The 27,687-nt window shown below is 49.3% G+C and overlaps 1 protein-coding gene across 2 annotated transcripts in view; it reads right to left on the minus strand.

Moving 5' to 3' along the window:
* The window catches only part of DAG1 (dystroglycan 1), a 37,748-nt gene extending 10,623 nt beyond the window's left edge, over positions 1-27,125 (minus strand). The window contains exons 1-3 of one of the 2 annotated variants that reach the window (XM_039695469.1): positions 26,928-27,125; positions 26,738-26,824; positions 5,153-5,561 (exon numbers count right to left, since the gene is read on the minus strand). In XM_039695469.1, the coding sequence (XP_039551403.1) occupies positions 5,153-5,434 (282 nt within the window). In that variant the 5' untranslated portion in view covers positions 5,435-5,561; positions 26,738-26,824; positions 26,928-27,125. Of the gene's footprint in view, positions 1-5,152; positions 5,562-19,366; positions 19,391-26,737; positions 26,825-26,927 lie in introns of those variants that run through there. The other variant, XM_039695470.1, reaches the window with a different exon arrangement.
* Between the last annotated feature and the right edge of the window lie 562 nt (positions 27,126-27,687).

Here is a 27,687-nt window from a genome sequence, read left to right on the forward strand (position 1 = left end):
TTCCCAGCCCGTCTGAAAAGCCGGTTTATAATTAGATGGAGTCACATTTTCCACTCCTCCAAATTCAGAGTTTGTTACTCAGCGTGCACTGAAAATGCCAAATTCTCTGACTCGGTCTCACTGCAGGAAAAAGATAAGCCCCCTCGGCCTCCCTGCAGGAATCTTATCAGCTCATCTTATCACTCAGATTGCAGCGTGGCAACCAGGCAAAACCCTGCCCAAGTCTTCCTTTGCCTGGACCTGTTCCAGGCACTGCCATTTATCCCCGTGTGCTCTCCTGTAAATAGCGGCTGTTGCTGCACCTCCCAGTCAGTCCAAGAAAACCAGGGACCCCAGGGAGGAGGTGAAGCTCAAATGCCTTGACACAGAGAGCCTTTTAAGATACCCAGCTTGATGGCACAGCCCCTCGGGAGTGCTCTTTGCTTCTCTTCTTCCTTTGAGAAATGCCACTTTAATAAATTTCATGTTCAGTTAAAATGCTTTGAAATAAAGATCATTGCAAGAAGAAAAAAAAAAAAAGTCAGTATTTTGTGGTTTTCTTCCCTGAAAGCAAGTGTGTCCTGGCACTGCAGGCTGGCTGTCAACATCCAGCCCGTGGCTTTGGGGTTGGAGCAGGATTGAGGTGAGCAGCACAGCCCTGACAGTAGATACCCATGTCAGGACTCCTGCAACCCAATCTCTGTGGATCCTGTTTATAAATCAAGGTCCCTGACATCTGATGAGAGCAAAGCTGTTCAATAAAAGCTGCTTCAGCAGATGGCAAACAGAACAACCATTGGAAACTCAGCCTCCTGCTTGGAAAGTTTAGTGGTGGACTTGGCAGTGCTGGGTTAATGGTTGGGCTGGATAATCTAAAAGGTATTTTCCAACCTAAACAACTCTGTGATTCTATGAAAGCAAGACTCCCTTTTTCCCTGATGGATATCCAGTCTCTGATAACCTCCAAACCCGCTCCATAGCTGCACTGTGTAATTCATCTGAGTGAATTCTGTTCCAACCACTTTCCCACCAGCTATGTTTGCTTACAGAGACAGCTTCTCAGGGCCTCTGCTATGTGTTTTACCTGTCTTCCCAACAAAGCCCCATGGAAACCGTGCACTCAAACCTAAAAATTCCTAAGACACAGCTGGGAATGCTCACCTGAGCTCCTCAGCATTGGCTACAAACCCATGGAGATCTGCTCTGTGGAATGAGGGGCTAAGACACAGCTGGAATGCTCACCTGAGCTCCTCAGCATTGGCTACAAACCCATGGAGATCTGCTCTGTGGGATCCATCCCACACTGAACACTACCAGCACTGAAGGCATGACCTTCCAGGAAGACACAGCACATCTCCTGCTCTGGCAGGGATGTGCCTTGGGAAGCAGTACACACCAGGAGTTTCTCTCCTTCCAGCATGCTTTATAGAGCCATCTTTAAATAAAAGTTATTTAATAGTGTATCTATGTATTGCGAGTACATATATTTAGAATATCAGGATGTGCAAGGGCTCAGTTCCTTGTGGGTGTTGTATCCTTGTGGGGATAGCACACCTTGGCTGGTGGGATGAGTGCAGAGCCATGGCTGGCTACAGCCACCACACCAAATCATGCACCTCACCTTTTGTCCTCTTCTGGGACTCAACAACTGGAAGCAGCAAAAACTACAGACCTGGATATTTCAGCTGATAGGAAGATGTCCAAACCAAAGCAAAGCAGACATGGAAAAGCAAACGATTGTAGGATATATCAAACAAGGTTATTTATAGAAGAGAAAAGGAAGTTTGATGCTTTTATAAAAGGTTCTGGTAAAATTTCATCTGGAATGTTTTGTAACACTGTGGTCATGCAAACATAAGAAAAATAAACTCAAGCTGGAGGAGGTGCAGAAGACAGCTGCAAAGCTTAGGGGAAGGAAAGAAAGCTTATTTTATGAGAAAGACTAAAGAGGCTGGCTTGTTTAACCTAATAAAATCAAGATGGGGAATATGCCTGTCACCTATAAATACATAAGGGAAGTAAATATTATGAAGGTAGAATTGATTTAGGCTAAAGGGCAGCACATATAAATATTTCTAGCCATCTCTAAATTTAGGCTAGAAGCTGCATTTTTAATCAGAGCAGCCAAATTTTGGAGCAGCTTCAAATGGAAGTGGCAGGAACAGGAAATCCAACTGGTCTTTGACCGGAGCATGATTTGTTCTCTGACAGGACACAGCTGAGAGGTAACAGGTCAGACTGCACACAGCCCTCAGGGGAAATGGGGTTAAGGGGATGATGACTGGTGAAGGTACCAGCACTAATGCCCATGTTTACTCTGTCCTAGCCAGCATCTGCCAGGAGCCAGTGGGAGCCAGTGGCAACCCACCCACACATTGTCTGTATGGCAAGGGAGCTGTATGATATAGGGAAATTGGGTGTTTTAACCAAAACCTTGAAAAATACCAATGTTTTGGTGTCAGATGTGACAGAAAGGGCTGCAAGATGCCTTTTAGGAAGCCACAGCAAGGAATTTTAATTCCCAGCCACCTCCAGACAGCAGGAGAGCAGTCTTACAGCCAGAAGCCCTGCTGTAGTGAGGAAGCCAGAGGACAGCATCTGGACTGACCTGCTGCCAAATCCAACAGCTGGAATACCTGCAAGCTCCAGCTGCTTTCCAGAGGACATGATACTGCCTGACCAAGGCACTTGCTTGGGAACACAAGGCACAGGGGAAGGGTGTTACCATGGCCCCAACGCCTTGCAGGCAGCTGGCTCTGAGCAACGTGGAAACAGCTGAAATTAAGACACATGGTAGTTTTCTACTTCTTTTCTCTGCATCTTGAGCACATTCAAATAAACCTGCTTGTGTCCTTAGCCACAGAACTCTCACCTGTTGTTCAGCAGCTTTGGGGGTGGCAGGGGAAGGCTGGGGACTGCTCCCAGGAGCACATACCTGACTGTGCAGGAGTGCGTGCCTGCGGGGCACTCCTCCGCCACGCTGCACATGCCTGGCGTTGTTTCCATCCCACAACCCAGCTTGCAGATAAAAGTATTTTGTCTACAGCTGGCTGGAATCTGCTAACAAGCAGGGAGAGGATCTGAGAGGGAGCTTCAAGGCGATCCCCACCACAATCCTAGAAATAATCAGTGGGAATCATCTAGAAATTAAGCAATCACACTTTCTTCAGGCTCCAGTGGGAGTCTGGGGAGAGGAACTGTCAGCAATTTTTTTAAATAAAAAAATTGTAGACAACTTCTTGGAAATTTAAGAGGAAAAAATACAGGTAACCATATCTCACTGTAAACTTTGCTCCACCTCAGAATGCACAGAAGTCCTTATTCTTTCTTAGCAGGATTTAAGTACACCAGAGACTAAGACTCACAAGTATTATGCTTTTACTGCTCCAGCTGAGAAATGCCAGGCAGCCTGAGAAAAAGACCAGAGCAATCTGCCCTGAAACCTACCAGTACAACAAAAATGCATCCTAGCACCCAAAGTTGCCTACGCAGTTCTCACTAGCCAGGAATCAAATCCCCACAGCAAAGGTCAGCTGTGCTCAGCAGCCAACATGCATTCTCTGCAAGGAGAGCCCTTCCAGAGACAGCAGCCAAGTGAGAGCCTGCTGCACTTTTAAAATCAATTTCAAGGTGAACAGATGCAACATGCACTCGGGTAAACCCAGGGAGAAGCATGAAAATCATTCCCAGAGTTTGCTGAACTACACACAGCCAGCAGCTGCTGGGTCCTGCTGCAGCCCAGGCCCTGCAGGCATGCTGGTGTTGGTCAACACACCTCACACCTACATGGAAGAGGCATAATTTGAAGCCATCAGGTGGGGTGGAAATAATCCATCAGTATTTTCCTGCAGCTATTTGAGCTATCACAGGTGACTTTTGTGCCAGGAAAAGATGACAGAGGAAGCTGGGGTGTTATATAAATACTGACACTTACTCTTGCCATCAAAGCAGCTATTAGACAACACCAGAACAAGCCACTTGGATGCAAAATCCCAAGCCAAAGTTATCATTGCTGTAACGTGAGACCTGGGGCTCACCACAGGCTCTGGCAGCCTGGTGCTGTACAGGTGCCCTGTGCTCTGAGCACAGGCTGTGGTGAGGTGGGCAGGGACCTTGGCCAGGGTGAGCCCAGAGTCACTGAGAGCAGCCTGGCCCCTTCCCCAGCTCCTCTGGCCAGGGGCTCACCCGCTGCCCTCCTCCCCCTGTCTGACCCTCTGTCCATAACAGCTGCATTCTTCAGATTCTCTGCCCACCCTGGCACACTGTGGTCTGGCACCCTTGCTGGAGCCAGCAGGATCACGTATCAGGATTGGGATAACTGTGGGACTGTACACAGAGCTAAACCAAGCCTGCCTTCAAGGAGAAACTGAGATGTCAGACCTGCTCCTGACTTGCTCTCCATCTCCCTCTGATCTTCTAAGACACACTAGAAGCTTGTCTTTTTATAATGCTTTATAATGCTCTTTGAAAAGAAATCCTGAGACTGGAAGGCAGTTCTGTTTTTTAAGAAGAGAATTTTCTGAATTCCATGTGATCCAAGCAAACCCTTCCAGGAAAGGACTAACAATGAGCACACCTGTGTTTGGCCACGTCCCTGCCCTCCTCTGGGCTATTCTACCCCTCTCCTGCAATCAGGACTGATTCCAAAACCCAGTTTTCAGGTCCTTGCATTGCCTTGCATGAGTTTAAGTCAAATAAGGGGAAAGGCTACCATCTTTCCCAAGGAGACTTGGGGCCAAGGTCAGGAGAGACAGTGTCACAGGCAGCCCAAAGCCCTGCTGGCAGGACAGGGTCTGTGTGTGTGGCAGTGTTTTGTTACCACAGTGAAGCAAACTCCCCGAGCCTGAGCAGCAGTCCCAGGGAATCTGTGGTTCCCCAGATCCCACGGCAGGATCTCCTCATGAATGTGCCCATCATTCCAGGGGCAGAGCATCTCACAGCTTAAATACAACCAACAAACTCTATTAGTCATTCCTGAGAAGTCTCTGTTACAGAAGAGAGAAACTTTGCAATGAGATGAGACTAATTTTTTATAAAAATCCTTCTCCTGTAGTCCTACAAAACTGCAAGGCTGCTTTCCAGCCACCCTCGTGACCCAGCCCACTGTGGGGTGACTCGCTCGATCCTGCATGAACATAACTAAAAATGATCCTTGGGGAATGGTGTTTCTCACCTGGACAACTTCTCCATTGGAAGCAATTAAATCCGTGGGGATGGAGACCCTGAAGTAGCGTCCCACCACGGCAGAGCTGTCGGGAATGCCCACCACAGCCGGCACAGCCTCCCGCAGCTCCGAGAGCACCGAGTGCATGGAGGCCTCCAGCTGGTTCTCCCAGTCCCGAACCACCTCTGCCGGCTCGCTGGGCCAGTGGCAGTGAGCAGAGGCTGCCAGCAGCAGCACAGGGAGCCAAGTCCTCCCCAGGACAGGGGCTTGCAGTAGGCATCCAACAGTCATTCTTGCCAGCAGCCTTGGTAACGGCGCTCCAGCTGGAAAGGGATTGCAGGCAATCTGCAGGCACCACAGCACAGGCAGGGGATCCACCAGTCCTTCACAGCAGCCTCATCCTAGGAGTCCTGGGAACCTGGTTAGACACAGGAAATCCAATCAGCACATTCATTCAGATAGCCAAGCCAGCCAGTCAACTCACAGTGACCTTGCAATGGGCAGAGGGCTACTGGCCATGTTACTCTCTGTACCCAGCTTTTGATTTAACTGCAAGTTACCACAACCATTAGAGAGAAAACAGCTTCTCAGCTCCTCTTCTGACAAGCAGCACCTCCCAAGAAACAAGATCCTCCTGCTTTTCCACGTACACAGCCATGTTTCTGCTGCTCTGGATACACAGCATCCTGAGATGGTCACAGGTAGGGAGACAGGGGACATACAACCAAAGCTGAGACTGAGCACAACACTAACAGCTGACCTTTCAAGGCGAGCTGAAGCCAGGCTGGAGTATCAGTGGATTTAAATGCCAGTTACCCAGTAGGAAAGATACCAAGAAACATTTGGAAGTCCAAAGCTGCCATCCTAATGTCTTTGACACATGACAGATGCTTCTGCTCCTCTGACCCACAAGCATGATTTTCAAGCCAGTTCTCCTCTCAGGTCCAGCTTTTTGTATTAGTGTGCTCAGAGTTTATCTGGGGGCCTGCAGTGTGCAGCCCCAAATCAGACTGGAGTGAGCTATGCACACACAGTGGTTTATGATGCCACCCAGCTCTCTCCTGCTTGCACAGCTCACATGTGCCCACACTCTGCCAAAACACATCTCCAGCTCTCCCTCACTTTGTTGTTTTGTTCTTTCACTTCATTCTCATCATTACCACCTCCCTGCTTCCCTGGATCTCCTTTCTCTTTGTTCCTTTGGCCATCATTTCCTTTGCTTCCCCAGCTACTTCTCCCTCCAGACCGCATTCAGCCACGGCAGTCACACATCTGTGCCACCATGTTCCTCGTCACAGACTGCTTGCAGGAGACCAGTGGATTGCTGGAATAGGACAGACATTTGGGACCCCAGGGAGGTTGTACTGCCCACTCTGGTATGGCAGTCTGCAGCCAGCACAGCCCCTGCTAACTAATCTGCACTAATGACTGGAATGGTGGGTTACACAGGATGGCAGGACAGACACACAGACCACGCAGACATTGTTCAATGCCAGGAGCACACAAGACTGGGTTCCCTAATGCCTTGAACCAACTCCTTTTTCCCAGGCTGAGAGAGAAGGGGCTCCAAATTCCCAGAGCAAACCAGCACAGCTTCTAACCACTGGCTCCCAGTCTGGTTTATTTTAGCCTGTTCTGTCTGCACCATATGATGCACATCAGGCTGTCCCAAGAGACCCTGGAGCCAGCCTGTGTGGGAAGGGAAATCCCACTGCTTCTTGCCCTTGCAGAGCTCCCGGAGCAGCAGGAAGGGCTCAGCTGCCTGCTGTGCTGTGGCCAGGCAGGGTGTATTGCCCACCAGAGGCCTGCAGAAGCAGGCAGAGGTCTGCCCAAGCCCAAGGCTACCACAGCAGGCTCTAGGAATAACAGCAAAGATAAGGTTTGGTGGCTCACCCTAAAGCCTGAGCTCTAGGGAAGCTGAGGCAGCGTGTAAGGACCTGCACAGCTGCACTCCTTGATGGCCCTTTCCCAATAAACCCCACAAAGAGAAGGGCTGACACCTCCCACCCCAAGGTAACAGGCCCAGGGCACAGCACAGAGGGCTGTGGGTAGTAGGAATTAGGAGCTGAATGTAATAACCTCTGGCTACAGGATCCACGAGGCAGATACCTGATCTGCCCGCTGCTCTGTGGAGAACCTGCCTCAAGTGAAAGGCAGAAGAGACAGCAGAGGCAGGATAACATTGCTGGGAACCACAAGACAGATGGGAGGATGGCTGCTGAGAAGGTCAGTGCTGCAAAAAAGCCCACTCCCTGCTGCTCTTGTGCTTCCAACTGTCTGAGCTGACTGGGAGGGGAGTATACCAGATGAAACAACACAGAAGGCAAAGCCAGGCTCTTCCCAAAGGCAAAGGAAGACAGACCCACAGACTGCTGAATTAGAAGGGGCCCATCAGGATGATCAATTCTAAGTCCTGGAGCTGCACAAGACACCCCAAGAATCCCACCATGTGCTGAAGAGCTTTGCCCAAATGCTTCTTGAGCTCTGTCAGCCTTGGGGCTGTGACCCCACCACCCTCTGGGTGAAAAACCACCAGCACAGGATGGTCTTCACCCAGAGAGAGGTGCCTGAGCTGCTTCTGCACAGTTTATCCTCAGGAAGTGGCTGCTGGGTAAGGACAAGTCACAATCCCTGTAGGGCACATCTCCCCTACCAGCTCCCTGTGTGGTCAGAGGAGGATCTGACACTCTGCAATTGATTTCAGATGAGCACAGAGTTATCTCAGCAGGTAAATGAGTACCACAGTAGATGTCTGGTGGAGAATATCCAACAGGCCACATGAATGAGCTCCAGAGATGATGCAGACATCTGCAAGAGGTCCTGAGGAAGTCACTGCCCATCACAGTGGGAAATCAGGGGACTCTGTCCCTGCCCTGTGCCTTACAAAGCTGAAAGAACTACCCTCACACTCCACAGAGCCTGGAGCATGGCAACTGCAGTGATGACACCTTGTCCATGAGCAACGTCTCCTGAAACCTGCTCCTTGGAAAGTCCTGATGCATATGGCAAGCACAGGCAGGATCAGAGACCTGTAGCTAGGGGAGGAATGAGGCCGAGATGCTGTCAAGGAAAGGTGGCTGCCTCTCACTGCTGCACTGAGTACCCACACCTGAGAGAGGACAGACACCCCAGACAGCCAGACACACAGTGCACAACTGCACGAGGCTGTAAGAACACCTGGAGAGGCACTCCAGGCCAGTCCCTGCCCTGCCACACTGCAGTGCAGCTCGTGCATGAGCGTGGTACAGCCCTGTGTTGCTCAGCCAAATGACGTGATCCAGCCTGGGGCGTTTTTGTTGGATGGAGAGGAGCATTTGGGCAGAAAGGAGCTGGTTCTTGGTATCTGTGGTGAGCAGGAGAGGAAGATGAAGTCATCACCTATTTCAGAAACACTTATCAAAGCAGTCAACAAACACTGCCCCATATGTGCCCCTCAGCCCAGCAACTGGCCATTATGTGCTCATGTGACACTTGCAGGTTGCAATTTCAGTTTCATTTTAGGCAAAATACAGAAGAACAGGCTCAGCATATAGGAGGGGAGCACACAGGAGGTACAGGAGGAATTCAGTAGCTGATAACAAAGAACAAACAGAAGAGCTGAGAACAAACTTGCGCCACCAAAAAAAAAAAACCTCTTAACACAGCTCCACCTCACCACACAATGGACAGAAGCTGAAACACTGCCAGCCTCTCACAGTGTGTGAAGGAGGAAAAGCAGGGTGGTTCCAGCTATCAGCAGAGCTGTACAAGGCATTGCCCTGCAGTGCTGCAGTCCACATGGAATATCAATGCAAGGTGGAATACTTTTTGGGATAGGAGATCCCCTGCCTAAAACCAGCAGTGCTGCTCTGCAAGTCTACTGGCCACCAGCACTGTGGATGCAGCTGCAGAAGAGTGAATGTTACCTGCAGCAAGGCTGGAACAAATGCATGGTGCCTCTGGTTTGAGAGCATGCACCACCTCTCATGGCACTACCATGGGCACAACTCTGACTCAACTGAGAAACCATCCCAGCTGCATTTGAAAAAGTCCATGTTCTGGGTCATTCTCCATGACTGGTGAGTGGCACAGAACTGGAGCCCTCCAGGAGCAAAAACCTCAACACTTCACAGAGTTTCCCACAAATTCAAAACAGGGCCAAAACCCAAACACAGATGGAATTCTGCAGGCGGTTTTCTGCTGATCTCTGGGAAGCATCAAGCCACAGAGCTGACTGACTTAGGCAGCACTTCCCAGTTATGAGGAAGGCTAGACCACCCCAGCTTCTCTACATGGCACTGTGCTCCTCCTTCCAGCAGGATCTGCACTGCCCAGTCTCACAGAACAAACACAAAGGTTCAGGTTAGTCCTGAATTTCAGGATGTTTCATTCTGTCTGATCTTCTCAAAGAACTGACTTTCTCTTTATTCTCGTGCTTCTCTGAGAGCTCTTTTGGTCTCAAGTTCAAGCCTTCAGAGTGTTGGATGAAACATCAAAGTCAGTATCAACATCTGCTTCAGTCCTAGTGCTTGCTGCATGTGCCAAGGTTGATTCCTGATCTCCAGTGCCAAACCCCTCGCAGAGCCACGGAACTGGGCCTGCTTGGTGAAGTTATGATGCTGCATTTGATATGATGCTGACTTGTCAAGGCAGTGCTGGAATGTGCTCCTTCTCCATGCAGCTATGAGACCCACTGACACGGTAAGGACACGCTGTACCTTTGGTATCCAGGAATGCTGAACAGTGCACGCAGAAGATGGGACTGAAACAAAAGACTGAGAGCAGGACAAAGTAGCTACTCCCAGTAGCTATTTTCCCAGAGACCTTTCCTTCTGCCCATCACAGACCCAGGTGTGGAGCCAGGGGAAGCATCCCAGCCAGAGGAGGGTGGCTGTCCTAGAAATGACTCTTCCTCTGTGGCCGATTACGACAGCACTTCAGCAAGAACCAGTGAAAGTGAAGTCTCTGTCCAGCTGCATCTAATCCAATTGCTCAAGCACACAATCACATCACTGGGCTGCTGTAATTAATCACCACCAGCATATTAATGCCACTGAGCCGAGCGTGCAGAAAGCTCAAGTAACTGCCCTACAGTCTTGACTCTGGTTAAGAAGATATTTAGGAGTTAGGAGGAATCCCACTTACCTGATTGCTTATTTACCAATATCCTCATTAAAGAAAGCATTAATCAAGTGGCCTTCCTCCAAAGAAGCAAACTCAGCTAAAAACACTTGGTGCAACTTTGCAGAGCAGAGCTATTGTCTCTGCAGAGATCTCCCGTGCGTGTTCCCACAGGAGGATCTCTGGGCAAGTCCCGTCAGCTATGGCGCGCCTGCGAGTCAAGGCAGAGGCAGCAGGAGTGATGAAATCCAGCGTCCCCGGGCAGGCACACACAGATGGCACTCTGCCGGCCGTGCTGCCCGCTCCCAACACGGCAGCAGGCACCGGTGCCAGCCTGGCGGCACGGCCGGTGCTGAAGGAGCCCAGGATGGGGGCAGGAGGGACAAACAGCCACGGGCAGCCCATCACCAAGTCATGAACCAATAGCCTCCTCAAGCCCAAGAGCGTGCCAGCCTGCAAGCCTGACGTGTAGAACATACAAAGAACAACCTGGAGCGTGAAATTTAGGAAAGGGTCAGAATTTCTGTGCCTGCCCTGCTCTGGATGTACCCCAAAACAAAGGCAGCAGCCCTTCCAAAAGATGATGTTAAAGGCTATGGGAAGTGCAGCAAACGCCTCTGGGGGTTATTTCCAACCTCAATGGCTTCTGCCATGCACGTTCACAGAAGAGCCAAGCTCCAGACGCTGCTGCGCACGGGATGAGTTACTGACAGGGATGTACAGCAGAACACACACACAGACACACTGGTGACACACAGACCCAGGGCATGGGGGAACAGGCCAGGAAGGGAACAGAACATGCACCACCAGATGTAGCTCCCACTCCACACTGCTCAGTGACAGCATCCTGTCCTGCACAACACTAACCAGGCACCTCTAGGGATGGTGGCCTTACATGGAGGACAAGCTCTTGCAATTTCTCGCTCAATGCTGCACTCACAGCTGCCTGCTCAAAGCCACGTGTGCACCAAAATCAAAGCAGCAGCAGCTCATGATCAGAGATCAGACCCTGAGAGACCTGCCCGAGTGGGAAGCCCCAGATCAGGGCTCCTGAGGCCCTGGGGCCCCTTCCACCCTCTCCCCCCACAGCCATCAATAGCTGGTCACCCCAGACACCATCAGCCCATGAGGTACCAACCAAGCTGTACTCAATTCTTCACCCTAAAACTTCATTTCAACATGGTGTGCCCACTGTGTATTGTCACCACATCAAATGTAGTGAAGGTGCCCAGAAGTGACACCCAGCCCAAAGAACATAGGCACAAAAAGCAGTGCTTTTTTTCATCCTCCTCATCTTGTATTTCTGTGCTGCTCGTCTCCAGCACATCTGGTGTCAGTAACAGGAAACCCTGACGCCGAAAAACAATCTAGGGGAAAAAAAACCAAACTCAAAGCCGAAACAGCAGTGCTAAAAATGTGTGCTGGGCAGGGAAATAAGCAGCACCCTCCTGCTGATGGTGAACTCGCCTGCACGCTGTCACCAACTTGTTGCTTTCAAGTTCCAGAGGCCACAGGCATTTTCGTGACACTTCTGCAGGAAGTGGTCACCGCCATCAACACCTTGCAGCAGTTTTATTCTGCTAGAGCAAGCACCGAGATATTTAACTTTCCTGTCACTGAAAGGAAGCTTTCTGCTACCTTCATTACCACTCTGCGAGAGTGACAAAAGATGCAAAGAGCCTAGTTTTCCTTTTTGCCCCATCTGTTTGTCCAGAAGCTCGGCTACTACACTGCCCTCCCCAACCGGGGACTCCATTCCCAAAAAAACTTATTTTCCTGGAAGAGGTAAGCACTGAGGATATGCACCAGTAAGCACTTCAGCAAGTGCTGTGCAGGGGAGGAAGCAGCCTGGCAGTCCCAAAAACCCCCAGCCAGGGCACTCCTGCTGAGGTACGTGCAAGGGGCACGGCAGAGCAGCAGCAGAAGCAAAAAGGACACCAGATGCCTTTTGGCAGCTGGAGCATGTTTTTTCTTCCCTGCAGAGCACATTTCCTCTGCAAGATGCTGTGGCAAGACTTGTTCTGGAGGCAGCACCTTCCCCAGCCTCCAGCAGGAGGGATGAGTGTGGTACCCACGGGTGCCTCTCGACTACGCACTTCCACGCTGACCTGACAGACTTGCTGGAAAACCATCTGCATGTCCCCCTGCTCATCCACCCTGCTGGACTGGCCCCTTGCAGGCTCTGTGTGCTACCAGCAGTGACCAGCAGCTGCAGATTTTGGCTAGGCAACACTCCTGACTTTGATGAAAGTTTCAGCAACCACAATCAATCCCTTCCTCCACTTTGTTATTCCCAGACAGCCAACTCAGATTGTATCTTCAAGTGCATTCAGTTGAAAGGAAACTCAGATATTATCTTCCCAAGTATTTAGAAGGCCTCAGAAATCTTTTTTTCCCCTGTAATTACAAACATTGCAGCCAAGTAGAACTGCCATTTGCTTGCTGCTAGCAGCCAGGAAAAATTAGGATATAAACATCCACCAACAAGCCAAAGCAGAGGGACAGCTTCAACAATGCCACCCCACACCTCCTGCATCCTGTGAGCCAGGCCCATCTCAAGGGAAAGCTGGCAGAGAAAAGTGATGAGAATCAAAGGTATAAATGAGCTTCCTGGAGGAAGCTCAAAGAGAACAAAGTGGGATGCACTGGGGCACAAGGGAAATGGGAAACAAGAGCCCACACTCAACTCTAATAAGAGGCCCAGAAGCCAAACTAACTCAAACAAAATGGGTTTTCTTAAGGATCCAGTAGGGTCATGAACAGGAATCCTTAAATTTCACGTGGGTTAAAAAAAAAAAAAAGGGTGGGGCAGACAATTTTATAGAAGGCAGAGTTACCAAGGCAGTGTTCCTGGCTCCAGCATCACTTGATCCCGGGACGGCATTCAGGGAAATGATGACTCGCATTCCACTCCAGGCATCTTCTCCTGGCTCTTATTGGAAAGGGCATATAGGCTAAATATACAGCTGCAGCAGGGCAGAGCAAGGGTCTGTTTGCCTCAGGGCATGCACTGTAATGTGGCTTTGGCTTCACTTGTGTTTCCAGCACACAGCCAGCCACAGCAAGTCCCTAAAAACTCTGCTTATAACTGCTGGTTTTGTCTGAAAACAGAGCAACAGTGTAAAAAGCCTAATATTTAATTCTGTGTTTAAGGGAATGTAAGCTAAGGGTAGTGCTAAAATCCACAGGAAATTAAACTAGAAAAGTTTGTGGGAAAAAAAAAGATGGGACTAAGATTTCCTTCCATACAAATGCCATAAAAATGCATATTTTGAAGATAAACACAACAGATGTGTGTATATATATATCTATATATACATGCACACACACACGCACAAATGTTTTATAAGTTCCCAAGGTTTAATAAAAACCAGAAAGCACCAAGGCACCAAGATAAAACAGGGAGTTTTGACTCCAACTTTCTCTTAAATAAGGAAAGTTTTGTATCATGCTGAACTTGTCACTCATTCTGCAATGAAGACCTTGGCAACACAGAAAAGTATTTTAGCAGAAGCAGTCCCATCCTGCAGGAGAGCTGGGACAGAGGACACCAGGCTGGCAGCTGGGGCACCTGGAGACAAGGCAAGAAAGCACATGGACACAAGAGGTAAAACACAAGATGTCACTTTTTAAATGTGAGGACTACGAGGTATCAGAGCCTGACCTTGTGTTCCTGAGCAGGCAGGTTGTTCCCCAGCCAGTGCCAAAGGACATGTGCAGGAGCAGCTGCTGTGACAGTCACCACTGTGTGTCCTGGCCCCCGCTATCACTCACCATCCACCAGCTGTTCTGAGTCTAATTCACACCCGTTAATGACCTTTGATAGAAGTCACCGAGCTGGAAAGTGGGTTTCTATCAAAGAGGAGGTTTCTGCTGCTTCAGAAGCAGGTCTAAACCAAGCCACCATCACCGACAGGTGACAGCAGCCTTTCCTCTGCCCCTTGCTCCAAAGGGACAAAATCATCCACAAAGCTCCAGCAGCGCTTGAAATCTCAGCCTGGAAAAACACTCCCTCCCTTAAGCTGCTCAGATGTACCATGCAGGAGATATTCTTTACAGCTGTAGTCATGAGCACCAAAACCAATGAGGCTAAAAAGATTTACATCTCTTGCTTGATTTCTTAATTGAATTAAAGGCCGAACAAAACCCCTTATGAGGCTTCAGAGAATTCACACGGAAAAGAAACAACGAATATCCTAATTGGAGAGGAAGCTTTCACTGGACATTCTGTCTTAACAACTACTAAAGAGTCCTTACAAAAAGAGAAAGACCCTGAGGGATAAACTCCTAGGCTGAGCAAGGCACGAAATCCAGAGTTTTGGAGTACATTACATGTTGGATGGGTCACACAGAGGAGGGAGGTGAGCTTCAGTGTCTTTTTAGCCAAAACTCTTCCACCTACCAGTTGTCTATTTTTTATTTATTTAATTTATATAAATAAGGTACAAAACCTCTTCTGCCAAATTAGCAAGCAGAAGCTACCAGAGGAGTGAAAGACATGAAACACACACTGACAAGAGAGGGCAGGTCTCCACATCACCTTCCTAGGAAACTTGATCAAACTTTCAAATCCTGTTCTGAAGGAAACCCTTCTGAGGCTGCACGTCTGGCCTTACACTTCAGTCAGAAGGCTCATGGCAGAGCCCTTCCCTGTGCTTTGACACATTCTTTTCATCCCCAGCACAGCTCTTGGGCCCCCCAGGACACGCTGGCACTGTGGCCACCAGGCAAGACTGGCTTTGTTAATGGCACTGAGCAGGAGCACCCAGGCGTGGGCAGCTTGGGCAGGGGATCCTCCAGTGCCAGGAACACACAGCCTGAGGGCTGCAGGCACCAAACCCACATCTGAAAAGCAGGAAGGGTCAGTGGAGGTTTCATAGTCACCTCAAAATGCTGTTTGGCTGGAGTGCTTTGTGGAGACACGGCCACATTCCAAGGGTTTATAATCACCTTCTGGGTATTCCACAAAATTCCTCAGATAATGAAATATTTCTAGCAGGTCCTTGAAAGTGCTCAAGCACTATAATTTCCTACAGGTTGGTGTCACAGTGCCAGGACTGAGGCACTAAGCAGAGGAATGGAGGCAAACTTTGGATATGTCCCCTACCTGCTGCTGCTACAGGGGAGGGAAAGACAGCTGACATTAAGCGGAGACAGGAACCAAGGAAAGCAACACCAACAAAAAGCCATTTTCAGCACTTCAGCTGTGTACGCAGCAGTATTTATGTTCTTCGTGGCAGTGTAACTAAGGGCAGGCACATTCTGTTTAGAAACATCCCACCATTCCATCAGCTTCACCACCCCACCCTGCAACTCCAAGCCAAGGCATTAAGATTCAGCTTCATGGAGTTTCTCAGCCCTGATTTATTACTCAGCTAGCAAGACTGCCACAGCTCTTCATTTAAATATATCTACCCCCAGTGACTACTGCAGAGCAGCCAGGGCATCAGCTGTGGACCTCCAACTTTTAATGTTTCTCATGAAAACTGTTCTAAATGCTTCTTGGCAGAAGGATATAGAAATGTTCCAACTTTAACCATCAACCATAAAATGGGAAAGCTGCGAAATGAAGCAACATTGCTCCCAAGTCACAGAGGCAGAGAAAGCTTCTGGAGGAAGAATTAACTCCCTAAAGATCAGCAGCTTCCAACACACTGGGCAACACACTCCCTTAAACAGGCAGAAATTCAGGAGTCACTAAAAGCCATCAATGAATAACCCCTTCCTGCAGGTGCACATTTTTATAGATGCCTTCTTTTCCTGGAGCCCAGGACTGAAGGGCTGGACTCCTTCAGTGACACTCTGCTCCTCACAGTCACCTCTGGCCCAAGCTGGCCACCCTTTCCTTCAAAGGACAAGTCCAAAAGCAGGAGATCTTGCAAGCTTACCAAGGCAGCAGGACAGTGCATGGATTTACAGGTCCATCTCCTTCGGCAAGTCCAAAAGCAGGAGATCTTGCTTTTGGAGCAAGCTTACCAAGGCAGCAGGACAGTGCATGGATTTACAGGTCCATCTCCTTCCCAGATGCTCTGGTGCAGGAAGACTGATTTAAATTACAAAGCAAAGATGAGCACCTTAAAAGACCAGACACTAACAGAGCCTGCATTGCATTCCTGCTGCATTAATGTCACTAAATTATATTTGAATGAAATTACGTTGTTTAACTGCACTGTGTAATTATAAAATAACCCTCATCTGGTTTTGACCATGGCCTCAATGGCTTCAGCCAGGAGCAGGGAAAACTGGAGCTGCTCATCACAGGTCCACTGGCACAGGGACAGCTCCAGCTTTTCTCCCCACCCTGCTCTGGAATTGAGAAATCAAGAGACAAGTTCAATTATTTCAAGGCGAGACCGGACTTATTTACTGCAGTATCAGTGAGATTTAGGCTTTTTAAAAAACACTGACATTCTGCCCCATCCATCCAGATAACAGGACACATTCAGCCATAGCTCAAGCTCATTCCTTAAACCAGGGATCATGCATTCAGGATCTGGGCAAGAAGGGCCAGAGAAACAACCCTGACAGCACAAAGCCAGGTTAGCTAAATACTGGGCAGGGTAACCTGCTTCTCTCTCACAAAGCAATTTCAAGGGCTGCTCCGAGCAATACCAAAATAAACATCCTGCCATTCCCTGATCCCAAATTCCACAGACAAAAAAGTCCGAAGGACTTAAAAATAGGATCAAACTGTCCTGCTCAGACACCAGACAAGTTATTCAAAACTGGGACCCAAGGACAAACAGGGTAAAGAGCATTCACAGGAAAAGGGGAGGCAGAAGACTGCAAGGACAAGGCAAGGTAAACTTCTGTTTTCCTTCTGTAAGCAGCCACAGAGCCTGTGCAGTGTAACACATTTGCAACAGTTAACTAGCTGGCATGGTATCTGGAATCAGACCTCAAAAAGTGGCCCTGAGATTTAGCCACAGCAGAAAAAAATCCAGTAATTTTTCCCTCCCCCATCTTGTACAGGTCAGAGATGTTGAAAGCAACATCTCAGTGTCTATGAGGAAAAAAACCCTAAATTACAGTGTATTTCAAATAGTGTGAGCACAGGCTGCATCCCTCTATTTTGGCTTGCAATGCAATTTTTACACAGGAGACCAAAGCTGCCTGCCCAGCCCACTGACACAGTGTCCCACAGCTTCCTAGGTGACAATGTGGATGGCTGTGAGGGGACAGCAGCACAGACTCACAGCTGCACACTGACATGCAAGGTGGCAGCAGCTGTGGCAACTGAAGTGGGCAGATCAAAATATGCATTTAAGTTATAAAGAGAAAAAATGGAATAAGATGGGGCAAAGCCTGTGCTGACTTCTTTCCCAGTGCAAAGAAACACCGTGGAGCATGGGATGACTCCTTCTGCAAGAATCCCAAGAATGGGGGCAAAGTCATCAGAGCTCCAATGTATGCCCCAGGAAAACAGAGTCGGATGCCATTCTGAGGCAACAAGGAAAATTAAACCAGCACTCAGCTGGGTTTTCTAATAGTCTGATGCCCTCTGAGCCAAGCATCACCTTTCTTGTCTGGACACCCAAAGACCACTCTCCCCTTCACTCTTAGCCAAGTTAGATGTACTCTGTGTAACTCTTTTGTAACAGCAGTGCCTCTGTGCCCCTTTTTCCACTACTTGGAGCTCTGCTCCCACAGAGCCACCCTTTCTGCCTTGGGGCACCCAGAACAGAGCAGAGCCCAGCCCCAGGCACAGTCTGTGCTGATGACCTCGGGAGGGAAATGACAGCAGCCCCAGTTCCCAGCCAACAGCCACCCACACCAGCCCTAAGTGTTCCCAAAGCTGTGTAACAGCAGACAAACGCATTTGTCTTCAATCACTTCTGAATCCACCCCCAAGTCACTCTCACTTTGATTTCGGCTCAGCACTCGCCTGACCTTCATCGCTAATGCGATGTCCAAACCCAGTAATCAGTGCAAGAGGGCATCCTGTTACTCAGCCCCCACTGGACTATCCTTGCTGCTCTCCCAGTCACATTCCTATGGCTGCACCTATATCCCAGTAAAGCCTGAAACACTTCCCAGAAAAACCCGAGGGCTCACTGCTATCAAATGGCACAGGAGAACATAAACAGTTTAGCAAGAGCATATGGGCTCTATGGAGAGAGATGCACAAGAACAGCAGGAAAAAAGGCAGTCCTGGAGTTGCAGGGAGGCTGTGGAGCTCTGAAGGTGTGCTCAGCCTGCCTTTGCTTCGCAGAGCTGCTGCAGATGTGGGGAGACAATTAAACTGCTTATGACAGTACATCCCATTCAGGTTCCAGAGAGCAATTCCAATCCCCAGGTGGTAAGCACAGCAATTAGGTACCCAACAGCATGCACCAAAGCTCTGCTTTGCTTCTGCGAACTCCAGTGGTTACACAGCATTTCCTTGGCTCACTGTCTTTAACAGACTGTTGGTTCAGAGATGAGATCAGGTCAGTCCTGCAGGACCTTCTTGCACCTTGTAGAGCATTCGGAGGATGCAGAATGCTCCACATGTAGGCAGAGAACTTAAAAGTAATTCAGCTGAGCCAGCTACAAAGGCTGGTCACAGCCACTATTCCCTCACCTGGAGAGGCTGGGCTTAGAGCTCAAAAATAACCTAATTACACCACAGCCAGGATCTCTACAACAGCCCACATTTGAAGAGCAGCTCTGGATTGGCCTCTTCTGAACTTCATAATGGGTTGTAGGGGGGAAATATGGTTTTAGCAGCTCAGTCCATCCCTTACAAAGCAGAGACGCTATGCCAAAAATAACCTGGCTTACTAGTTACAGTCACCAAGCACTCACTTAGCAGCTCTTTGATCAGGGACCACACTGTCCACACCGCGGCATCACCAGAGTCAACTGTTCAGAGCAAACAAATCCAGGTTACAGATCTGAGACACCTTCCACACACAGTCAAAAAACACTTTCAAAGGTAATGATGATGCCTCCTACTGCAGGCAGCAGCCAGACTGCCTCTCACTTATTCCTCAAGACCTTATGTCAGCCAGGAGCTTTGCTCACTGCTGTAGACTGAGCCTAAATCCCCCTCTCCCAACAGAATATGATGCTGCTGTAGGTAATAAAGGCAACGTCTAAAACCTCAAGGCTGCAAACAATGAGTTCAAAAGTCAGAAATACCTGAGAATTAAGGTTGTCCGTGAGCTGGTCCCAGCAAGTACCACAATTTACTGCTTTTCTCCACCTCTATTCCAGCTTCTGGCTTTGAGACAGGTGAGCCCATCACCCACCCATGACTGTCAGCAAGCAGCCCAGGAGAGACTGGCTCCTGCTCCCAGCACTGGGACAGAGGCAGAGGCTGCACCTCCCTCCCACTCTCACTCAGTCCCTCTGGCCTCGGGCTGGAGGAGGTCCTGGATGGACAGGATCCATGAAAACCAGTCTACAAAGCACTGGTGAACCGGGAGCCTTGCAGGCGCCTGTAACCCGATAAGATCCATAAGATAGAGGGCATTTTGCTGGGAGGGGAGATGGCACCCGTATTGCAATCAGAGCCTGGGGCTGCCAACCTTCCACGCAGCCCTTGTGCCACCTAAGCACCTCTCAATGCAAGCAGTTACGGGCTGTTTGGTTTTTAAATACCGACAAAATAAAACTTTTTAAAAAATCTTTTAACTCTTGGAAATGGCTGAACTGCTTCTGCTGAAAAGCTGAAACAAAGCCTGAGGCAGGGACACAGCATGGAAATTCGGCATGGGAAATTCCAGTGGAGCAGTTAAGTTAGAGTTAAGACTCCAAACAGTGTCTGTGGCAGGCAGTGTGACCGGTGTCACCCAGACACCGCTGCTCCACGGAGCTGCCCTGCGGAGGCAAAACTGCCCCAGCAGCCACCCCACACCCGGAGCCTGGATCCGCTCCAAATGGGAGCCCATTTGGGAAAATCCTGCATGAGGGAGCTGTGGCCAAACGGCTGCAGGTGGGAGGCAGCTCCTGGGAAAAGAGCATCCAGGGCAGGGCAGGGCCCACGGGACAAGGTGATCCCGGCAGGATGCAGTCAGGCAGCACCGGGAATGTGACCGGAATTGTTCCTTCAGCTGCTGCTAAGCTGCTCTAAAACCCGAAGGCAGCACCTCCCTACACAAGCCTCCTCCCTTAGCCAAGGTGGTGCCCCGGGAGCAGAATTTGAAAAGAGCATTTTGCTGCTGGAAGAAGGGATGTTTCTGAGATCTTTATTCTGTGTCATAGCCCTGCCTGCTCCCTTATTCTCATGTGCTTATTCCTTGGAAAAGCTATTTCTTTCTTCCACTGCTCTTTCACAAAACCAAGCAACAATCTGGAGAAAAACTGATAAGGCAGCTTGGGGCAGATGTGCCTTCATTTTTCTTTAAGATAACAATCAACATCAGCAATGCCCCTACAAAGGCAAATCACTGCAGACAACAGCAAGATCCACACCAGGCGAAGTAGCCAGGGAAAATACCTGCAAGCCATTGAAGGAGAGGTCTAATCACAGCACCTGCAAGCCTGTGGCTTATCCCGGGCTTTGCACCAGTGCACAGAAACGGAGTGCATCCGAAGCACTGGGACAACACGTGAATTCTGACACAAGCACAGCAGCCAGAATGAAAGCTTGGAGGGAAGAGCATCCATAATGTCGTTTGTGATGGCAGGTTTGCTCTGCTTGTAACATACACTGCCAACACTCCCGGGAAAGCTGCTTCGAGATCAACAGATAAAGGCTTTTCGCCATTTAGCCTGTTATTTCATGCAAATCGGGTTGCCCTGCTACAAAGGGGCATTTCCATATGAAGTGAAAGGTGCTCAAAGAATCAGGAGCAGCCACATCAAACCATGGCTCAGTCCCTCTGAGGACCAGAGGATCCTGCTCCCCTTTTCACAGGTCCAGATCTGCAATCCAGAGTGTCAGTCTTCTCACTCAAAAATGCAAGTGATCTCAAAGACCACCTCCTTAATATAGAGTTTTGTCCACTGAAATGACTCCAGACTCCTCCGAGATATGAAGTCATGTTTTGAAAAGCAACAGTGCAGAAAATTCAATTAACTAACCGAGTCTGTCTTCTGCTTGGGCACCATGGAAGCAAAACTTCCCAAATCCCATCCCTGAGATGTGGCACGTTATTGATGAGGTCTGCTGCTGCAACCCTTCCAGTGTGATTTACAGGGTCTGCCTCCATCCCTCCCCTTCATCTGGTTTCTGGAACAGAGAGTCCTGCACCAAGCATGGCATGCTCCACAGAGCTAGGAAATCTACCCTGCTCTTAACTTGAACCTTGGTAGAGGCTGGAGGGAGTTGGAGAGGACAGGAGTAAACCAAGCTGGAGGCAAACAGTAGCTCTTTAGAGGAATAAACCTCTCGTCAGCCTGTCGTGATTGATAAGTACATCTGCCAGTCCCCACCTGCTGTTCACATTCCTGGCATTTCTTTCTGCAGCATTTTTTCCCCCAACTGCTGCAGAGGAGATTTAAAGGAAGGGAAACAGGCCCCAGCTTAAACAAAATGAAGAGTTATCAGGCCAGTTTTCTTGCATCACATTGGGCAATCTGCTGAAGGGGTTTATTGCTGGAGCCCTCGCAGGTTCAGAAACTTCTAATGGGTGTTACGTGCTCACCTTTGCTCTTTCCTGCTATCATACCTCTATTAAATTCCTGGCAGATAAAGCAGGGGGCTCCAAAAAGGTCTCTGCAGCCTCCAACCACACAGCCAACGTAATTTTCTGCACTGGTCAAACACTCCCTAGAACACAAGGGAGATAAGGGTGGAAACACACCAACTTCTCCAAAACACAGAGGGCTCTGCTGCCTTCCCTGCAGCTGATGAGCACAGGCAGCAGGGACAGCAGGCAGGACAGCTGTTGGGAGCAGCAGTAGATACTGCTGGGAGGGCAGGAGCAGAGGTTTTAGCTCTGGTTTTCAGTCCTGCATGTGGGCTAGGAGTTTCTCCTTTTCATCATTAGTTTTAACACGGTGAGAAGGTGATGGAAAATAAACCGGTACAATTATAGCAGAGGGTGGAACATGAGCCTGCTTGTTGTCAGAGTAGGAAAAAGCAGCTCTGAGGAGCTCTTAAGAGATTCAGTGTCTAAGTTCCCAACCTCTCTGTCAAACTAGATCAAAATTAGCTATTAGGATCAAGTTTATTAGAGCACATACCCATACTGAAATCCTATCAGGCTGGTTGCTGCAGGGAGCCAAGGCAAAGCTGCATTTCTGGAGCTCGGGTGCCCCAGCACCCATCTAAAGCGATTTCCTTTCACCGAAAGCTCAACTTGGACACAACTGCAAACAAATCTATGAGGTTTTACTTATCTGCAGTCTTTGGGGAAGGAGGGAGGAGGCAGCAGGAAACAATCACAGCTTTCCCCACGCTTGGAAGAGGAGCAAAACGTGAACAAAGTTTTTATTTCAGCCCAGGGTGGATATTTCCATGGCAGCACCACTCCTTAGGGCAGAGAGCACAGCAGAGTCTTTATAAATCAGGGAGAGTGCGATACAAAATCTGACCTTGGACGCTCCTGGGAACAGCACAGTCCCAGGGGCTCAGAAAGGACCCCCCAAACCCTGCGAGCACCAGCCACTCCTCTGCAGGCCGTTTTTGGGTGTATTTCCCAAAGCTGCCACCCTCACTCGCGTGAAGGAACCCGAAGTTAGTGGTGGTGAGAAGGGGAGGGCAAGCCAGGGGTGAGCAGTGTTTGATTAGCCAGCTAATGCGTGCAGCTGTCCTCCGGTTTTACGGCCTTGGAGGAAATTTAAACAGGAACTTTCTATAAATTAACTGCCCATAAAATGAGCATGTTTTCTCAGCGCACCAGAAGGTCAGGAAAGGTCTGCTCAGCCCCCCATTCCCAGGACACGGCCTGCAGCCTCCACAGTTGCTGTTTCTCCTCCTGAAGCACAGGAACGTGAATTCCGCCCGTGCAGCAGGGAGCTGGCAAAGGCACGCTCGCAGAGCAATCAGAGTCATTCTCCATTCACAGCAAACTAATAATTTATCTTTCCTAAAATCTCCAATGCAATCCAGATGTCTAAGTAGTCTTTATCCCAAAAAACAAACTATACCATGGCCTCCAAGTCCTCGCAAGGCTGTTTGTTCTGTGGGAGCAACGCACACATCGACTTCAACTCCTGCCAGGTCTCGAGGCTGCAAGCCATAACGTGGTTACAGACACTCTACCCCAACCCTTCTGGCTTCCTCCTCATCGAGAGGATTATTCAAAAGCTGCCCTCGGGGATATTCTGTTGAAGAAATGCACCTGACATGTTCCCAGTTTTGAGGAAATCAGGAGGATGGGAAAAGCCAGGGTGAAGGCAGCACAGCAAACAAGGGAAATAAAAGAAATAATGCAATTTGCTCAAGGGTGCATGAGGAGGACACGTGTGGGTGGTCACCCTGAGCCACAGGAGGAGAGGCCCTGTCACCGAGGACCCTGGGAAGGGCTGTTTCAGCAGGGCACAGGCTGGATCATCCCAGGAAAGGAAGAATGAGGCATTTGGCAGAAGGGCTGAATTCCTCTGGCAACAAAGGTTAAACGCACAGCTGCACCTGTCCTGAGGAAAGGGACCCATGCCAGGTGGGGAAGGAGGTCACAGCCCCCCCAGCATCCTGCTCTGGGACTGCTGGGAAAGAGCAGCAAGTTTCCCATGGTGGGGGCTCAGCTCAGAGCCCTCCTGTCACACTGGCTCTCCCAATCTGCTGGCAGCAGCCACGGGCTGCAGCACGCCAGGGAAAAGCTGTCCAAAACACCTATGGAAACGTTTGGAAGAGCTGAAAATAGAGTTTGGAAAACAAACGCTGACCGGCCACACAACTCTTCCAGGAATATATTAAGTGTTAGAGTAGTTGCATTCCAGTCCCTGGGTACATTTTCTATAAATAAATATTTTAAACCACTTTGTTTCAAAATTTATTATATTATTCAAATGCTGTGCAATGCTTCACATTTTAGATCTGCAGGCTGCCAGGCAAAATTGCTGCTGATTTTTAAAACTCTGTTGTGCTGCCTAGGATATCACTTTTAGGTTTTTTTCAGGTACTTTTCTACAAACACATTTATTCTGCATTATAACATCAGGTCTCTACCAATACACCAAATCCTGTTTTAATTGTGGATTAAAACATCTTTATTCACAAACCAACAACAATAGGTTTATTTGCAAATCTATCTTCCCCCCCCTCCCCCCGCAATTTTTACAGTCCAATAAGCAAAAGAAAATACACCAGTAACTCTGTATGCAAAGTAACTCTCCCAAGAACTAGGTATTTTTGTCATTGACAAAGCCACAGTGCGTTGCACTGGCAGCAGTCTCTGGGAGCTCCATTTGAGCAGTGAGCAGGGCTGCCAGGACACAAATGCTGCACGTAACAAGCCAGCTACACTGCAGACATGCCAGAGCTCCCGAAGGCCCTGCTGCTCTACACACAGCAAAGAAGCATGTTCAGGGAAAATGGATCACCCTGTGTGCTAACCTGTCTGCACACAGACTCAATCCCTGCCCCGCAACCCAAACACACTGCATCCACAGGGATACTGAACCCTCCTGCAGAAGGGAAAACCCAGGCACAGCAGTTGTGCTTTTGGGAGGTGCAAAGCACAGCACACAGCAGAGGATGGCAGATCCTGCTCCCCAGCACCCATCCCATCATGGATACAGGTCCCTGAGCACCAACACCAACTAAACACAGCTTAACCTTCAGAGCACAGACTTCCACTGGCGCTGTACAGTACACAAATATTAATATTGACAAATAAATTCAGGCCTGCTTAATCCAAAACACACAGCGCTGTCGCCAAGCTTGTGTTTTGTTTGGAGAACAGACCAGACACTCCGAGCCTGGCTGCATTACCTATTTCTGAAAGCCAGACTTAACAGAACAGATAACAACCAAGCTGAAAGCCCAAGCCTCACCACAAACCCCTCCTGCTCATCAAGCTCTTGAAACTGAGAGGGGGAAAAGAGCCCCAGGGTACTGCAGTTATGGGGAGCTGGGGAGAACACATGCCTGCCAGGCCAGGTACCTGGGGCAGGTAAGTGCCTGCCAGTGCTCCTCACCACTATCAGCTAAATCAGCTTAGAGGAGCTCTGTAACTGCTCAGCAGAACAGGGCTACATGACCCCTCTATCTCCTTTTCCATCCTTACAGCTTAGGCTGTAAATTCTTCAGGGACAGCTATGGAGCACTGCTGGCCATGGCTAGCTGGGACCTCTGCAGGGATCTGTGGCAGCAGTTCAAACAGCCCCTGGGTAAGGATGATGGGTAAGCCTAAAAACTGTGAAAAATGTTAATTTCCTGCACTGGTATGCAGACTGCACCTAAGAAACTGCTTAATTGGACACGGGGAGAGGAATCGAGGCTGAAGTACACTGATTTGCATTAGGGATTTTTGTCTTTGGTGTAGGGTAGCCAACAGTTAATTGTAGGGGAGTACAATTTGGGGTGTGGAGACTTGTGAGGCCACCGAGGTGACATCGAGTCAGATAAGGCTGAGAGATGAAACTTCTTATGTAGCACAAACACCAGGTTGGGTATGGATGCAGCAGAGTTTAAAGTGGTGAGCAGAAAGTAATACAGGGCTGTTACTTGGGAATCTGGAGGGACTTGGGCAAGGAAGAGATGGGTTCTGAAACAGGAAAAATGGAGAACAAGGTGTAAGATAGAGAACAAAGGAGGGTCCACCTTCCTGTTGTAGGAGCAGGGGCACCTACAGAATGGGCAAGGGAGAGATGGGTTCTGAAATAGCAAAAAATGGAGAGCAAGGTGTAAGATAGAGAGCAAAGGAGGGTCCACCTTCCTGTTGTAGGAGCAGGGGCACCTACAGACAGCCATGACCCCAAAGAACTGACTGAACCCCCAGGGTGCCAGGGAATGCCCCAGACAACCTGTTGGACTCTCCATCTGGTCTGTGGCCAAAAGACTTGCTGTGGGAGGGCAAAGAGGGGTGCACTTGCACACTGACACAGAGTGCCATGGGAGGGAAGGGTGACAGATCTGCCACTCAGAAGAGGTGCCATTTGCCAGACTTAGCAGTAATAATTATGAGCTTTAGAATACTAAGTGTGTAAATGCTCTAACTGGAAATTAATGCTGTTTATTAGTGAATCTCATAATAAACACTGCAGCCTCTCTGGTCAGCTGCGTGCACCCCAAAGGGGCTGGATGAGCCCAGGGCTCAGCAGGATGCCCCAGCCCAGAGCTGGGGGCTGGCTCCTGGCCTGGCTCCTCAGTGGAGAGGCTAAGCCTGCGTGGGCAGAGAATCCAGGCTGCTTGTGTTACACATCTGCACAACACCGACCCACCACTGGACACCGTGCACACCACCACCATGGAGTGAACAACCACTGGCCACACTTTCAATTGCTTCTAATAATAAAGTGGCATAAAGAGCTCAGAAGTTGGAAGTGCCTGTGCAAAGCACAACTGCAATTAAAGGGGCACTCCTCAACCACACCACGTCAGCAGGAGCAGAGAGCTGGCCATGCAGGGACAGGGATGGGGCTCTCCATGCATCCTTCCACTCTTTGAGCAGGACTGACCTAAATCCTTCCCTTTTCAGACTCCAATGGCAGGAGGAAAATGAGCGGGTCTCATTAATTTCACCTCCTGCTGCCTGGTGAACTTGTCTGCAGAAAAAAAAAAATAATATTCAAAGCTATGCTGGCGACCTGGCAACTCAAACCTTCTGTGGAGCAGGAGGCACAAATGACCTGCTGTAGCACTGCTCACCTCATGGCCAAGCTCTGCTCTGGCTCCAGAACTCCTCAAGTTACTCAGCTTGGACTTTTTACAGATGCAGTCAGGACACCCAGCAAGGGAACTGTTCCTCTGCAGGGCAGTTGATGCAATAGAAGGGCACGAGGTCCGTGGACAGCTGGTGGCTCAGAAAAGCCTTCTCTGGTATGCAGGAGACCCCGAGACTGGCACAGTGCACAACACAGGAGGCTCCTCCCTGCAGCTTCCTCGGAGCCTCACTGGAGCCAAGTACACCGGGGCACCCTATTTTCCTGTGATTTCCAGAGTTCAAGTTGATTTTTTAATCTGACAGTAACAGCAGAAGACTATAAAAAAAACCCCACAGTGGCCTGAGCAGCTCTGGAGTCTAAAATAAACATGCCAAGCCCTATTTGTGATGGAGTAAAAATAGCTTGTTTCTCATACCTTCCCAGGACCTCTGCTTCGTACACAAAAGCTTCACAGGTTAACTTCAAAAATATCAGATGGGCAAGGAATGGCTTGATTTGAGCTTTGCACTGTTTGAGGAGTTCAGAAAACCACCCTGGCCCCGCAGTGAAGGGATGAACCCTCACAGCTCATCTCCTGCCCAGGGCTAAAGGCCAGGCACTGCCAATTCCCTTTAATAGAAACCACTGTCCTTCTGGAGAAAAAAAATCCAAACAAAAAATCCACAAACGTCACTGGAATTACATCTTGTGCTCTTTCTTGGCTGGATACTTTTTAAATGACACTTATTCCAAAGAGCAGTGAC

This window comes from Passer montanus, unplaced genomic scaffold (genome assembly GCF_014805655.1).
Source record: "Passer montanus isolate IOZ18808 unplaced genomic scaffold, ASM1480565v1 scaffold9, whole genome shotgun sequence".
NCBI classification, from domain to species: Eukaryota; Metazoa; Chordata; class Aves; order Passeriformes; family Passeridae; genus Passer; species Passer montanus.